Raw genomic sequence first — 16136 nt, 5'->3', positions numbered from 1 at the left:
CCATTGTACCATCTGATTTCTCCTCAAACATCATCTCCTTAAAGAGGCCTGACTCTCCTGGTTGCCCTGCCTTAAAGAGCATCCCCACGCCTCACAGAGCCCATTCTCCTTTTAAGCAGTCATCACTGCCTAAAGGTATTTATTCGTTGTTTATCATCTTTTTCTTTCACTGGCATATAAACTCTGAAAGTCAGGTTTTTTGTTTTTGTTTTTCTCAAATTGTTCACCTTCTGTTTCCCTAGCGCTGAGTGCTCTGAGTATTTGTTGAACGAATAAATAAAATAAATGAACAAGCATTTATAGTACATATTAATTTATACTGATTTTTAAAATCCACATTAAATGATGTATGTCAGTTAAATCACATAAATACTTGCTAGAGTTACCCTTTTTTTTTTTTTTGCCTTTTCCTCTAACTTTGGTCCTAAAGGTATGCAAATCAACATAAACCATCAATCAACTTTATACATGTATAAGTATTTCCCTTTGCCTTACCTGTCATATTGCAAGTTCTCTGGTTACTTTCAAAATGGTACTGTCGTCGTGCTTGGGCAATGTATTCTGCAGCCTCCCTTTCTTGTATTTCTCTGATTTTCTTCTGCCCATATTTCCCCAAGATATATATTCCTAAAATTGTTTTTATAAAACAAGCTAGTGTATTAATCTGGTTAATTAGAATATTAAAAATACCAAACATTATATTAACCCAATTTATCCAAATATAAGGCTTTATATTATTGAAAGGCTAAAAATTACAACTTTTAAAAACCTAAATTTAAGGATTGTATGACTTGTGACCTAAAAGTAAGGAAAAGGAGGCTGACATTTTAAAAGCCAATGACAGATGGGTACATAAAGATTAGGTCTGAACAAACAGAAAGGAATTAAGCCTACAAAGTCAGGCAGTGCTGTTAATAGTGAACTGGAGATATTCTAAATGTTTAGCAATAGGGAATTATTTAAATACATTATCGCCTAGCCATACAATGGAATCTTACACAGCTATTAAAAACCACATTGCTAAACCGTTAATAGCACAAGCAAATATCCATATTGTATTGTTAGATGATAAAGCAAGATTCTGTAAGTTTTACTTTTTAATGTAAGTAGATATACATAACAACAGATGGGTTTTAATTTCTAACATACATTAAACAATGATCACTGCTTAACAGTGGGACAGCAGATGATTTTCTTCTTTTGCTTGCTTCTCTATGGTTTACATATTTTCTTCAATCAAAATATAACACTTCTTAAAAATATAAGGAAAATTTTGAAAGGAAGAATAAAAGAAAGGTAGGTAGTCAGGCAGACATCTAAAACTAGAAACTTAAGTGAAAAAGGGAGGGAAAACAGAGTACAGAAATTCCTAAATTATAACACTATAGTATAAAAATATAGGTGGGGTCATGTGGCCTGTAATTTAACACATTTCAGTACAGACAGTGTAATATAAATGTGTGCATTTTGGTCATACCCTTCGGGCAGTCAGTTGTCCTAACTGGGAATGTGAATACTCCAGTGTGGTTGGTTAGCATTTGGTCAAAAGCCACACTCCGAGGTTTAAGCACTTCAAGTAAATTTTACCTAGCACAATGAATATCAAAATGGATTTTCATAGATTAAACAAATGGTGTTTAAGATACTGGGTTAGCTAAAACATTTTAGTAATATTAATTTGAACAAGATTATACGAATCTAGCAAGTCTTCCACCCTTAGGAATGGCTTAGATCATTCATTTAGCTGCTAGTTCGAAGGATTCTCAGTCAAGAGACTTAACCAAAAGGCCAGCAGAATCCTACAGCTAAAGTACTGTTGCATTTGCTTCAGGTAAATCTTTTATGCATGGTTCTGTTGCAGCACCAAGTAAGGATACTGGGACTTCAATGAGCTGATGGAACAAGTTACGATACCCTTTTACCTAGGTTTGCTAATAGATGTTTTAATGTGTGCCAGAATTTGTTTCATTGTAACCTGGCAACAAGGTTGTAGGGAAGTAACTAATCCTCACCTACCTCCAACTGTCTGTAGCCTCCAATATCTAACAAAAAGAACATCATAAGAACTGTACATGACCTAAATAATTCAATTTAGTCTATCTGTCATAGGTGGGGAAAAAGGTAGCCCTCCAGGAACCACAAGGTAAACACACATCCTGAATTATTTTCACTAATGTAAGCAATATAGATGAACTGATAACATGTTATATAGTCTTAAAAATTACAGATCAGTGAAAGGGTAGGTGCTACAAATAATTAGACAGAAATAAAGTAAGCATGCTATTATATCTGTATGCAAATAAATGTATTATGATCATGCTTAAAGAACAAATAAAAATTCACATAAATGGCCTCAGAGCTACCTTTCCTGTAATCCATCCTCAATAAACTGATGACAGTACAATAATACTAACAGAACGAAGAAATCGACTTAAATTTCACAAAGTAACCCTTTGACAGGTGACTCTTACAATAACAAGTATTTCTCAATGAATTGTTTTTATTTGCTTTTTTGCACAACAAATGGCTAAAAGTTATGTATAAAATGATTATTATTTCTCAAATAATAATAGTGTAAAATGAAATGCTGCAATGATGCCCTTGTATAGCTAAGAATTTTATGTAATAAAAGTAAATTTGACTGGTTTATATGCTATCCTGGGGAGAAGGTTCACTATTTTCATTAGATTTTCAACAGTGTCTGACAAAAATATTTTAGGAGCTGCGGTTGACCTTTGCACAACACCAGTGTTAGGGGTACAGAACACTCCCTCCCTGGTTGGAAAATCTGCATGTAACTTTACAGTGGGCCCTATCTGCAGTTCAGCACCCTCAGATTCAATGAATTAGGGATCTGTAGGGCTGTAGTATTTATTGAAAAAAATCTGTGTACAAGTGGCCCTGCACAATTCAATTGTGTGTTGTTCAAGGGTCAAATGTACTATTTAAGTGGTCCTGTGGAGTTCAAACTCGTGCTGTTCAAGGGTCAACTGTAGCATATTTATTTGGTAAATGTAGTATATTCTAACCAAAGCTAAAAGAATAAATTACTATGCGTTGAGGTATATTCTACCCCAAATCAACAAGTTGAAGCCCCAGTACTTCAGAAAGTGACCTCAGTTAGAGATAGGATCTTTGCAGAGATAATCAAGTTAAAAGGAGGTCATTAAGGTGGGCCTAATCCAACATGACTAGTGTCGTCATAAGAAGGGGTAATTTGGACACAGACATATATAGAGGGAAGATGATATCAAGACACAGGGAGGAAATGGCTGTCTATAAGCCAAGGAGAGGCGCCTGGAACAGATCCTTCTCTTATACCCCTTAGATGGAACAAACCCTGCCAACACACTGATCTTGGACTTCTGGCCTCCAGGACTATGAGACAATACATTTCTGTTGCTTAAGCCACTCAGTTTGTGGTTCTTTCCTATGGCAGCCCTAGCAAGCTAATGCATGGTTAAACAGGCTAAAATCCCACAGCCCATGATTTTCCTTGAGCTAGCACTGAAGGTAAGTTCCTACACAAGGACTAATTTACCCCGGCTCTAATTCCCAAAATTCATAAACTCTGATTTTGTCAGATTTGTCTCCCTAGGAAAATAAGAATGAAGGCAGAGAATTCATTACCTAATATACAGAGCTCAGGATCGTCAATATGCCTGACCTGTGGCCTGAATTCTAGCCTGGAAGACAGCAGATGTTGACGGCTGTGTCACCAACTAGGTAGGTAACTCAAAGAGCAAGTCCCTTCCTCTCTCTGGGTCTAAATTTCTTCATTCATAAAATGAAAGGCTGGAATTATATGAGTTTTAAAGTTTCTTCTTTAGCTATGACTTTATTTATGGATAATGAAAACATTCACTAAATACCTCAAAAAATAAATGTAAAATGTTTTGAGGTTTCCTTTCAGAGCATTGCTGGTAAAACAAAATATCTTCTAGTTTTTCCATATTATAAATTTGGTTTTTTAAAACCATCTCTCAGTGTCTTCATGGATGAAAATCCCCACAATGTACTAGGTTAATAAAATTTCAATAAAAGTTTGAAAATAATCTATTAACTTCACTCTCGTCCAAAAGGCCACCGAATCCTGCTATTACAATTCTATTTCAGAAATGTTTTCTAAATTTTGCCATTTTAGTCCACTCCTTTACCATTGTCTTCATTCAGACCCAGATTATTAATGTTCTTGAACTGATGTAACAGCTTCCTAACTCTCTTCGTTTCCAGTTTCACACGTTTCCGATCTATTTTTCATATGCAAAGTAATTTTCTAAAACTTAAAATTTGATTATATTACTCTCATATTTAGAATTCTTCAATACCCTGGCATCATTTCTTAATGTGGGTTCCCTGTTCCACTGACATCAGAATTACTTGGGGTACTTGTTTAAAATGTAGCCTCTAAGGAAGTTCCTTGAAAACATCTCCAAATGTCTTGTATGATGCTGCACCTCTAATACATAATATTAGTACACAATCTGAGCACAATAAATATTTGCTGAATGAATTAAAGAATTAATAAACTGTACTCCAGGCATAAAGAATCAGAATCTGGGAAAAAGAATTCTATATTTTTATTAAGCCCCTCAAGTGATTTTTATCCATGTTAAGTCTGAGAAGCACTGGTATACAGAATAGAGTCCAAATTTTGTAGAACGGAGCAATAAGGAAGGCCCTTCCCAATCTGTACTCTAGCTAGTTCTCCAAATTTATTTTTGCCACTCCCCATTTGTTCCCTGTGCTTGGCCACAGCGAAATACATTTTGATTGTCTCTGAATCTGTTGAACATCCCGCTTACCTGCTGTGCCCTTCTCCTTTGTCAGCTGTAACTTAAGTGGTTTCTTGAGTAAAACTTGCTGGATGCCTCCATGCTTCTCCCTCTCTGCTCCCACAGAGCCCTGCTCTATTATGGTACCCTAGTACAATCACTGTACTACTTTTGTTTATTTCCATTTCTGTTTTCAGGACTGCATTATGAGTTTCTTAAAGTAAAGAACTATGTCTTATTCTTTTGTATCACCAGAGCCCAATACAGTGAAAGTAGACACTCTCATTCAAATATTTGTTGAATGAATAAATGAAAAACTGAAGAGAACAGACATTACAGGGATTAAGATACAAATTATATGTCAATGCTCTAAGATTTTTAGAAATCAGCAAGTGAATACATATGAATCTGACTGTTCTCTGCTCTGCAGCACTTCCTCTAGTGTAGTGGTTCTCAAAGAGTGGCTTGGGCACTCCTGGACGTGTTCCTTTCAGGGGTTCTGTGAGTCAAAACTGTTTCGTAATGATACTAGAGCACTATGTGCCTTTTTCATTCTCACTCTCTCATGAGTGTACAGTGGAGTATTCTAAAGGCTACATGACAAGTAGGTATCTCAGTGATTAAGTGTAGAAAGAGATATGAGAATCCAGCTTTCTTCAATTAAGCCAGGCAGTAAAAAGATTTGCAAAAATGTAAAACAATGCCACTCTTCTCACTAATTTTTTTTGAAAATAGTATTTATGTTAATGTGCAATGGGTTTACTATTATTATTTTAAACTAGTATTTCAAAAATATTTTGGTTTTAACACAGAAACTATTATTAAATACAAATTTTATAAAGCTCTTTAGGGTCCTTAATTTTTAAAAGTGTAAAGGAGATCTCAGGTCAAAAAGTTTGAGAACCACTGCTCTAGTCTTTTCATAAACTTACCAAATTGTACAAATTGGTCTAAAGCAGTTACTCATCCAAAATGCAGAAATTCCTACTTAAGAAGGCCTATAACTCAAAGTTTTTACCTTGTTTTTTTCCCCACCAAATGGCCAGACTTCTTGAGCATGCATTTTGATACCTAGTTTGCAAGATGTCAATATGTGCCACTTCTTCCATGAAGCCCTTTCCTGATTTTTTTACAACTGCACATGCTACCTGCCAGTTTGATATGTATAGCATTTTTCCAGCTCTTATTGTTTTATATTTTAATTATTTGTATACTTGTTGCTATGGTCTGAATGTTTGTGTCACCCCTAAATTCCTATGTTGAAATCTTAATGCCAGACGCAATGGTATTAGGGGGTGGGGGTCTTTGGGAGGTGTTCTGGGCACGAGGGTGGAGCCCTCATGAATGGGATTAGTGCTTTTATTAAAGGGACTTCACACAATCCCTAGATCCTTCTGCCATGTGAGGATACAACAAGAAGTCTACAACCCAGAACAGGGCCCTCACTTAACCATGATGGCACCCTGATCTTAGATGTCCAGCCTCCAGAACTGTGAGACATAATTTTCTGCTATTTATAAGCCACCCAGTCTGTGGTATTTTTGTTACAGGAGCCTGAATGAACGAAGCCACTTGTTTTCATTTCTATCAGACCATAAAGTCCATGAAGACAGAGTGGCATAGTGTGGAAAGAGAATGTGCTTTGGGATGTAACACTGGTTTGAGTTTCAGCTTCCATGTTACTAACTCTGAGACCCTGGACAAGTTTCTTAAATTTTTAGGACTCTGTTTCCTACATTTTTGAATCAGGGGAACAGTAATTATCCTGTCGTCATCCCCAATGAATCGAAGAGCTTAGTACAGTGTCTACCCCCAAAATGGAAGCTATTACTATTAAAAATGTCTGTAAATCGTGTATTTCCAATCATATTACCTTCAACACTACAGGCACTGGGTAAATATTCCTTAGATTAACTGATAACGTGCCATGTTACAGGGCCTTTTCCTTGAAGGAGAAAGACTGTGAGGCTCTAATAAATGCCAGTCATGGTAATTTACTTTTTTACCTTTTTAGACTGATATCCTCTTTTTGTCATAAAACACCAGGATTATTTTCTCTTTCTGTCCTTCTCAACCTCCCCGCCCCTGCACCTTCTCACTCCTCTTAATCTGTAACTATAAAGCTCTCAACAGATTTTTGAAAAAAAATCTATAATTATCTCTTAAGTGTACTCTTGTTTTCCCTAAGATTGTTTCTAATCTACCACTAGGTTGTTCCATAAATCTGAAAGGGTATGCTATTTTTTCTAAGATTGTTAAAGAGACACTATTTTCTTTTTTTTCAGTAGTGGCAAAAATACTTTACTTATACTTTTTCCATCACACATAAATCATTAGCTTCTACAAATAAATGAACTCAGCAGTCTTAGCATAATTTAAACATACATTAGATATCAGTGGCTGAAGATATTAGGAAATACATTTTATCTATAAAGGATTTCTCAAAGGATGTGATAAAAATTCACAGATGCTTATTACTTATAGACCTCAGAGACAAGGGAAAAAGTCCTTGCCTCATCAACAAGCTTGTTTCAAATTTTCAAGAATCAACAGAGCTGAATTATTGATGCTAAAAGTATTGTTAATTTCAATTGTTTGGGGGCAACAGAATATAATTTAATAGTTAAGAGTAAAGCAACAAAATTCTTTGGGAAATGTCTGCTCTTGTTTTTAATTACTTCTGTAACCAAAGCATGTAGTCAGTGATAATATTTCTCAAAAAACTCAAATTCTAAAAATTCCCCTTAACATTCCTACATTTCCTTCTCTTGTATCAAAAGCAAGATTTTTTATTCTCTCCTTCAAATCCCTGCATATAATGACATGATGGTCTTATGAGGAAAACCTCTCTCTAGATTGTTATCTAATCTGTTTCTCAATCTCTTCTCAGGCCATGTGTAACTCAATTTCATCAGATAGGTGGGAACTGATCTCAATATTAAAGATCCTGAGGAAGATTGTACATCCTACAAGCACGTTCCTACTGCTGACTTACTACACAGTTTGTATTCTAAAACAGCAGAAACAGAGCAAAGATACTGATTTGTGTTTCTCTGTCCAACATATACCGTCCAGTCCTTCAGTACAATTGTGCTGTTTTCAAAAATTCAAATTAACTTTAAACAACACGGAAAGTGCCAGCTTTAGTTAAGTCCCCTCGAATATTACGAAACTTCTGAGAGGGCTGAATGCCAAACAAAGTACAGGGAGGGCCAAATAGAAAAGAAGAAATCTCACGGGAAAACAATAGAACAGAATGAAAAAGCATGTGTCTGTAAGAGAACAGTGCCTTGAAACAGAAAACAAGTAACAAAAAAACCGTGGTGGGTTCTCCGTAGGTCGGTGAGTAAAAGGCGAGAAACAGAGAAAGGGGCAGTGTTAGGGCAAAGGGCACAAATTTCACAATTGCAAAGACGGAAAGAACCTTGGAGGTCTGTCACGCCGTTCCCCATCCCACGGCTGAACGAATCCCGGACCATGGTCCCCCGGCCTCTATTTTAGAGGACAGTTACCTCTCTCCCACCCTCTTGTCCCTATTCCCCTTTCCAAGAACTCTGTCACCCACCTCCGAGGACCGTGCCCAGAAAGATGCACTTCTTTTTGTGACGTTTCAGAAAATTCCACGTAGATCTCAGCATCTTCGGGCCCTGGGGGTGCAGGCTGCCTAGGGGTAGTGGGGGATGGTTCACAGGAAACCGTTTCTTTGACTTGGCCCGGACGAGCCTGCTAGACCGCCATGGTCCTGCTGGGTGCTCTCCTGAAATCACAATTCCGCAGAGATTGTCACCGGGGCGGGAAAGGGGAGTGGACTATCAGCTGAGCAGCTGCGCTGTCTGTCGCCGCCGCCGCCGCGCCGCGCCGCCGCAGCCGCTCACTGGTCCTGGGCGCCGAGGTCCGTCCGGAATTCGCTCCCGAGTGCTCACCGTTCGATTCCCCCGGAAACGGCGGCCCGCACCCGCCGCGTTCCGCTGCCAGGGCTCCTGCGCCGCGGCCTCTGGCTCTGAGCGCGGCGGCCCGGGGGCAGCATGGAGGCCAAGCGCGGGTCCACGCCGGCTACCGGCTGTGCGTGGTCGGTGTCGGCCGAGGAGACCGAAAAGTGGATGGAGCAGGCCATGCAAATGGTAAGGGGGTAGGAGGTGGATGCATAGTGTGGGAACTTTCTCCGGCGCATCCCGACCCGAGTATTTGAATAAATGTTTCCATAATCGTTTCCATAATCTCGATGGCGCTCACATTCTAGGTAAACAGCTGGCTTTACTGTCCTGAAATTTTCTTTGGCTCATTCTCACAGTGGCTCCGGGGAAGGAAGAAAGGAGATACAGAAATTATTTATTTTTCACTGGCTTGAAATGTGCGCCAAACTTATCCCAGTTCAGGGGCTGATGGCACGTGTGTGCTGCGTCCCCTTCTTTTCTGTAGACACACTCGTAGGTCCGCGAAGTTACACCATTTTGTATTTAGACGCCTTGCACCTATACACTAGAAGAGAGGAAGCTGAGGATGTTTCTGGGAGAGAGCAGTGTAAAAACAAGTCCCTGTAGAGTCAGATTCTACCATTCATTCACTCATCCATCCACCCTAACTGCCTTTTGTCTTTGTACTTCTTTCCCTTGCTCCCTTCAGGACTCCTGATTAAGAAGGGCTCCAATCAGTTTTGTGTATAATCCAAGCTTTACGCATAATTATGTGTGCCAGGGAACTCTTTAATAGAGCTAAAAGTGTGTTTGTCATATATGTATATAAATCATGCACATGCGCATATATGCATATACGTTCTTTTAAGCTTGTTTTTCATACTTTTCTGAAAGTGACTCACAGTTTAAAAAAAAATTTCTATTTTGTGTTACAACTCAGGAAACACCGCTATAACTGAAACAAAAGTTTCATAGAACAGTACTTCACCTTCTTAGGTACGGTTTTCCTGGTATTTCTCTTTTATTGCATTTTGGAAAAAATGCTGGTCGTGACCCACTGATTCTATTTCATGACCCATTCTTTAAAGCCTACTTCAAAATTTATTTTCTCCATTAAACTTACAGGGTACATAACTTTCTATCTGCTACTTTAATTAATGTTCACATATGCCTTACAAATTATGTAATTTGTAATAAAGATTTGTTTGTCCTGAACTCCTTTTATGTTACTAAATTCTCCATGTTGGAGACAAGGAGTATTCATGTGATATCAAAATCTCACTCTCCTCCCCCCACCAGTTATTTTAATAATGTTATATGCTAGACAGCTTCTTAATAAGTAGTGAGGATAATAAATGCACATGAAGGCTAAACTATCGAAGATTAAGCTTCATTTATATCTTTCTGTGGGTGAGAGAGCTGAGGGCAGGGGATGCCAGAATGCTGAGAATTTGGTCTGTTCCATTTGTTTTCATTTGCTTCAGGAGCTCTCAGAGTGTTTATGTGGAGCTTGCTTAGATGAAATGTTGAGAGATGCTGCCGTGGAGGACTCAACAGTGGTTTCAGAAACAGCTAAGTTTAATCAGTCATTGAGCTTTTCCATTTTGTGTATCAGAAATGTGTTCTCTTTCCATCCTTTCATATTTGGGGTCTTTATTTTCCTTTAAGCATCTATGGTCCTAATATATTGGAACATTTCACCCACTCACCTCAGCACTATTCTCTAGGCGCCTGGACTAAATATTTAAGTCTTTTTACTACCTTTTGGTATGACCTTGGGCAAGTCACTTTATCCCCCTAGGGCATCACTTCCTACTGTGTAAAATGAGATGGTTGAACTCCAGGTAGCTTCTAAGGATCTCTCTGGCCTTGCCATTTTTGTCTCTTTAAGTGGATTATAAACCCCTAGGGGTGTGATTACCTAGTTTATCTACACAGAGTCAAGGAGGTTCTTAGTTAGAACTTTTTGTTTTGTTTTGTTTTTTGTTTTTTGTTTTGGCCAATAGTATATGCTTCTTCCAGGCCTTAAACAAAGGGGGAAAAGTGCTTGTCATAAGTCTTGGGCTTTGTCCAACCATTCCCTCACCATAAAGAAACTTCAGATCTTAAATTACTTCAAAGAACTGTTGAGGTAATTGAAAGTGTATTATGTACTTCTGAGTAGAGTTTACGATTAGACCAGAAGCATAGCTAGTGCCATATCTGGAAGCAGCAAGTTAATCTCTGATGAACGTGTACTGAGGAATTTGAAAGCGAAATGTCCAGTATACCTGTAATAGGGAGGATACTAGCATCCTTCTAGCCTTTGTACAGAGGTAATGCATTTATAGGGCCAATTCAAATAACTGGAGTGTTTGGCCCTGATGTTAGCATTCGCTGGGAGAAGGCCTGGAGGAATTGGAATGGAGATGGACTCCTTAAAATTTACTAGCAAAGGCAGAAGACATGAAAGAAAATGGATAGATTTTGTTATATGAATATTGAAAAAGTCTACATATTAAAAAGATAAGATACAAGGTAACACAGCATATGACAAAGAGGGGAAAATATTTGCAACATATATAAAAGGACAGGTTTGGTAACGTTAATATACAAAGAAACTTTACAAATGAATAAGAAAAGATGTATGTCCTAATGTTAAAAAAAGTCAAAGGATAGGAACATGCCATTTCTAAAGGAAATACAAATAGCTAGCAAGTAAACAAATGTGCAGTTTCACTAGTAATTAAGTTCAAATTAAAAAGAGATACAACTTTTCACCTAAGTCGGCAAAGGTGAAAAAAATTTATAATGCTTGTTGTTGGTAAGGGTGTGTATGTGAGGAATTAGCTAGTTGGTTGCTGAAATTGGGGCAACCTTTCCAGAGGGCGGTTCATATGAAAAAGCCTTAAAACTGAGTTTATCCTTTGATCCAGGAATGCCTTTATGTTTTTCTTCCCCAATGAAAACATTATAATGTTTTCTTTTTCTGATTATATAAATAGTTCATAGTCATAAGGAATTCAAACTGTAAAAGGGATTTAACAAATTAAATAATAATTACCTAAAAATCCTGCCATCAGAGATAATGTTTTAAACGCTTCAGAAACATTCTTCCCCATACCTCTCTGCCTATATGTAAACAGGTATATATACTTTTTTCTTATGTTAAAACTCTGTGGTGGGTTTTTAAAAATTTTATTTTTTGATATTTCATACTATTAAATAAATGGAATAATATATTCTCTTTATGACTGGGAATACCTTTAAAAACATATATTTAAATTAAAAATTATTTTTGAATTAAATATTTCTTATTTTGGCTTATTTTCCTCTCACCCCCATCCCACAGTACTTTAATTGCTATGGAATAGATTACCAAAAAATGGGGCAAAGTATGTATTTTAAAATCACCTAGACATTCTTAGATTGCCTTTTAGAACCATGCTACCCAATACAGTAGTCACTAGCACATGTGGCTATTTAAGTTTAAATTAATTAAGATGAAATAAAATTAAATATTCAGTTCCTCAGTCACATTAGCTACATTTCAAATACTCAGTAGCCACATATGACCAGTGGCTACTATATTGGACAGCAGATCAAAGGACATTTCCATTACTACAGAAAGTTCTGTTGGGTAACACTGGTCTGAAATGGTCACAATTCTATCACTGGTATATAAGAATTTTCTGTCCTACCCCTGTTCCCACTAGTCCTGGAATTATCACTCTTTAATATTTGGCAGTGTTATAGATGAGAAGTAACATCTGTGTTGCTTTTTTGTTGCTTTTGATAAAGTTATTAAACTTCATATAAGGTTATCTACATTTTATTATTGTTTTGTAAAAATCACTATTTTTTATGATGGTTTTCTTTTGGAGAACTAAGCATGTAATAAAGGTTATTGGTTTTATCATCACAGCATGTAATTCTGCGGGTGTAGGTTTAGAAACAAATAGAAGAATAAGTAACAGTGTTGCACTCTCATGTTCCAGACACAGTGCTATGCACAGTGTTTCACAGTGGCCGTAATAGGTAAGCCCCACGGTAGCCCTGCCCTATGAGATATGTCTTATTATTGTCCTCTTTTTCAGTTGGAAACATAGAGGCTTAGAGTTAAGTAAACCTCCCAAAGTCAGGGAGCTGCTAAGGATGGAGCTGTGATTGGAGCCCAGCCACTTGTCTTTATCACCCGCCTGTGCTGTGCTGTTTTTGGACGCTCATTGCTCTCAAATATATGGAACTAGATCTCTCTGCCTTTTCCCTGTCATCACACTGACTACTGTGTATTGAGCATCCTAATTAGACATTTGGATTTTTTCTCTGTGAATTGCCTAGACATACCGTCCTTTACCCAATTTTATTATTGGTTTTATTTAAAAACATCACAATGCAAGAACCCTTTGTATTTTATAACTCTTTCTAGGAATAATTTACAAGGAAGTGATGGAGATATTATATACTGAAGATATGCAATATTCAAGATATTGTATATTGAAGCTAAAGGGAAGGTCTTCACTTTATTTATAATAGTGAAGAGTTTGAAAAATAGCCACATGTGCTAGTCAAACGAGGGGATCAATGAAATGAATCATAAATATTCATGCAGAGGAGCACTATGTAATCTTAAAAAAAATCATGTGCTGAAAAAATATTGCTCAACATGGGAAAGTTTTATAATATATTTCTAAATGAAAAAGACAGACCGCTGAACTATATATCTATAGTGTACATCTATTTGACTTTTTAGAAAACTACAAATATGTACATGGCAGGCATAGGAAAAACCTGAAAAACTTCTGTCACAGAGTAACTGATCATATTTTGGATTTTTTTTTACCAAGTTTTCTGCCTTGAACACACTTACTTTATATTTAGGAAAATAGAAAAATTGAGACTATATTCTTAGAGAGACAGGGAGAGAGAAAAGTTGCAAATTTTCTAAGAGAAATCAATTGTATACTATTATAGTATTCCTTTTCTGGGTGCCTAGTATTAGTAGAATGTTGTACTAGTTCTGAGGGAAATTCAAAAAGAAATGAAACACAGACACATCTGTTTTAACAAATGTGGCATGATTGTTTCCTGTGTGTTAGGCCTTGTGGCATGTGCTAGGCTGAGAAGGTGAGCAAAACACGTTTACTAATGCCTGGATCTAGGGCTTGCCTCCCCAAGCCGTACTGTTTAATTGATTAAATTAAGCCACGTGCAAATGAAAAGGTTAGTGGTAACAAGTACAGGGTCCAAAATAAGAGACAGATAAAAAGTGCTATCAGGTAGTAGGTGACCAAGTCCTGAACAAGTCAGTGGAGATAAATTATAGGATGCCTTCTTAACTTTAAAACGGGAAAATGGCATGTGGGTGGGCGGAAAGGAAAAGAAAAGTTGATCAAAGCAGAGGAAAGGTCAAGTACAAAGAAATGGAGGACTTGGTCTTGGGTTAGGAGGTGATCCAACTGTCTGCCTAGAACAGGGCTTCCTCAGCAGGGCCCAGGTTTTAGGAGAATCTATAAACCCTGACACTATAGATAAAAATATGTGCTTGCACTTTTTTCATGTGGGAAAGTCCATAACTTTCATCAGATCCTCAAAGGGGTTCTGAAAAGTTTAAGAACCAAGGACCTGGAAGATTAATGAAAAGCTAGGCTGGTTCAGTTGGCTGGTGGTTGGAAGGATCTCAGTGCCAGGATGAGGAAGTTAACGTTGTCAGGGGGAAAAGAGAGCTTCTGAGTCATTAGCAGTAACAGCTGTAGTGCAGTTTGATCTTTCCTGTGTTGTTATTTTCTACCTAAGAACTGTTCTGGCTACATTGTCTTTCCCCCTAATTTTGTTCTCTTTTTAAGGAAATATATCAAGTCTGTGCACACTGCTGTCTGTCTCCCTCTCCCCTCCTTTTACCACCACAGTCACTAGAAAGTAGTTCATAGGAGTGATGGCTTTAGAGAAGCTACAGAGTGTCGTCCATCTTTGAGCTGTCATTATCTGTAACCGGTGGGCCCCTAGAGCGAAGGAAATGACATTTAAAGAGCAAAAGAAATGACATTAAAAGACATTTAAAGTAGAGACAAGTGTTTGGGCTGGGAACAAGAGAGATTTCATTCTTCAATTGTGAAAGCTGATAATTTATTAATTTATGAAAGACCAAGTTGCCATTTTAAATAGTAACTGAGCCTCGGCCCTTCTCACAAAAGATGAGGTAGTTAAAAACCTCTCTGCACACACTTCAGACCCGTCTTGCCTGAGCTCTTGTGCATTCCTAAAGAAATGGTCAGGCTTGACAGAAGAGTTGGTGGGAGCGTTGGAAAGTATGAGATGGGATGGATCGAAAGTCCTTTTCAGTTTAATTAAATCTATTTTGAACTTGGCAGTAAAGCAAATATGCATATTTGATATGTGCATATATACACACATATTTTATATACATGTAAACACACGTCTTTTTTTTTTTTTTTTTAATTGGAAAGCATTTCACCTAAACTCACTTCCATGGGGTTTTGGGTTATTCTCACCACTTGCTCCCTAACTCCCCATTCCAACTGCTCACCCCCTCAGCCTCAGCTTGGCAGGTGAGGCCATGCCTTATCAATAACATTATTTTCCCTTTTAAAAAACTCCCATCACTCATATTTTCTCTAATTTGAACAGCAGTGGAAGGCGCTTCACAAAAAACAGGTTACCCTAGGTAAGTAGTAAGACAATATTGAGGGGTGGGAAATAGAGTTAAATGGAGATGCATTTGCTGGAAGGAAAAAAGAAAATCCAGAGGAAAGAATGAGAGGCACAGTGGGGGCCGCTGGCGGCCTGCTTGGAGGGGCTGCCAGGCCGTGCAGCGTGGCCCCCTGCTGCCCTCCAGGCGAACAAGTCAGGACTCTTCCTGCCACCTACTCCCTTTCCCTTTGCTCTTGCATTCTCTTCTGCATGTTTGAAACACAGCCTCACATAGGGTTCTTTAGAAGATGATTTTACAGAAAATCCTTGTCACATGGCTCCCCATCTGTTTACTCCTGCAGTTTTTCTTGTCTTAAACTTTCTTCCGTCTCACTCTCTTGCTCAGTGTCCCCTCTCCTTTTGTCCCTTGAACTAGACCTATGAAGAACCCAAACAGTGATAAAGTAGCTGAGCAGTGGGAACTGGAGCAGAAAATAGAGGCACAGCCGTGGCGGAGAGGCCAGGGACCTGACACCTGGTAGGGGCTCCACAAAGATTTGTTGAACAAGTGAGTAAATGGAGCCAGGCTGCCTGGGCCCTAGTCCCAGCCTCTCATATTGGCTAATTCTATAACCTCCCCATGGCTCAGTCTCCTCATCTGTAAAATGGGGAAGATCATGGAACCAATCTTATAGGGTTAAAAATGAAATGAATCAACACTTAAAAGTGCTTAAAATAGTCCTGGATCATGGTTAAGTTTTTCAAAAAGTTGTAAGCTCTGATTTGCAAGCTCAGAATCAGAACACTTGGGATGTAG

The 16136-nt window shown here is 38.0% G+C and overlaps 2 protein-coding genes across 3 annotated transcripts in view; one reads left to right on the top strand and one right to left on the bottom strand.

The window, feature by feature from the left end:
* PEX3 (peroxisomal biogenesis factor 3) overlaps positions 1-8675 on the bottom strand; it is a 25708-nt gene extending 17033 nt beyond the window's left edge. Inside the window, exons 1-2 of one of the 2 annotated variants that reach the window (XM_006188511.2) lie at positions 8341-8675; positions 496-627 (exon numbers count right to left, since the gene is read on the bottom strand). In XM_006188511.2, coding sequence (XP_006188573.1) covers positions 496-627; positions 8341-8413 — 205 coding nt within the window. In that variant the 5' untranslated portion in view covers positions 8414-8675. The remainder of the gene's footprint in view (positions 1-495; positions 628-8340) is intronic. The other variant, XM_014562421.2, reaches the window with a different exon arrangement.
* Positions 8648-16136, top strand: part of ADAT2 (adenosine deaminase tRNA specific 2) — a 22891-nt gene continuing 15402 nt past the window's right edge. The window contains exon 1 of the mRNA XM_006188510.3: positions 8648-8896. Coding sequence (XP_006188572.2) covers positions 8801-8896 — 96 coding nt within the window. The 5' untranslated portion in view covers positions 8648-8800. The remainder of the gene's footprint in view (positions 8897-16136) is intronic.

Source organism: Camelus ferus, chromosome 8 (genome assembly GCF_009834535.1).
Source record: "Camelus ferus isolate YT-003-E chromosome 8, BCGSAC_Cfer_1.0, whole genome shotgun sequence".
Taxonomy (NCBI): Eukaryota; Metazoa; Chordata; class Mammalia; order Artiodactyla; family Camelidae; genus Camelus; species Camelus ferus.
Note: the sequence above shows the minus strand (reverse complement) of the source record. Positions and strands in the feature narration are given on the sequence as shown.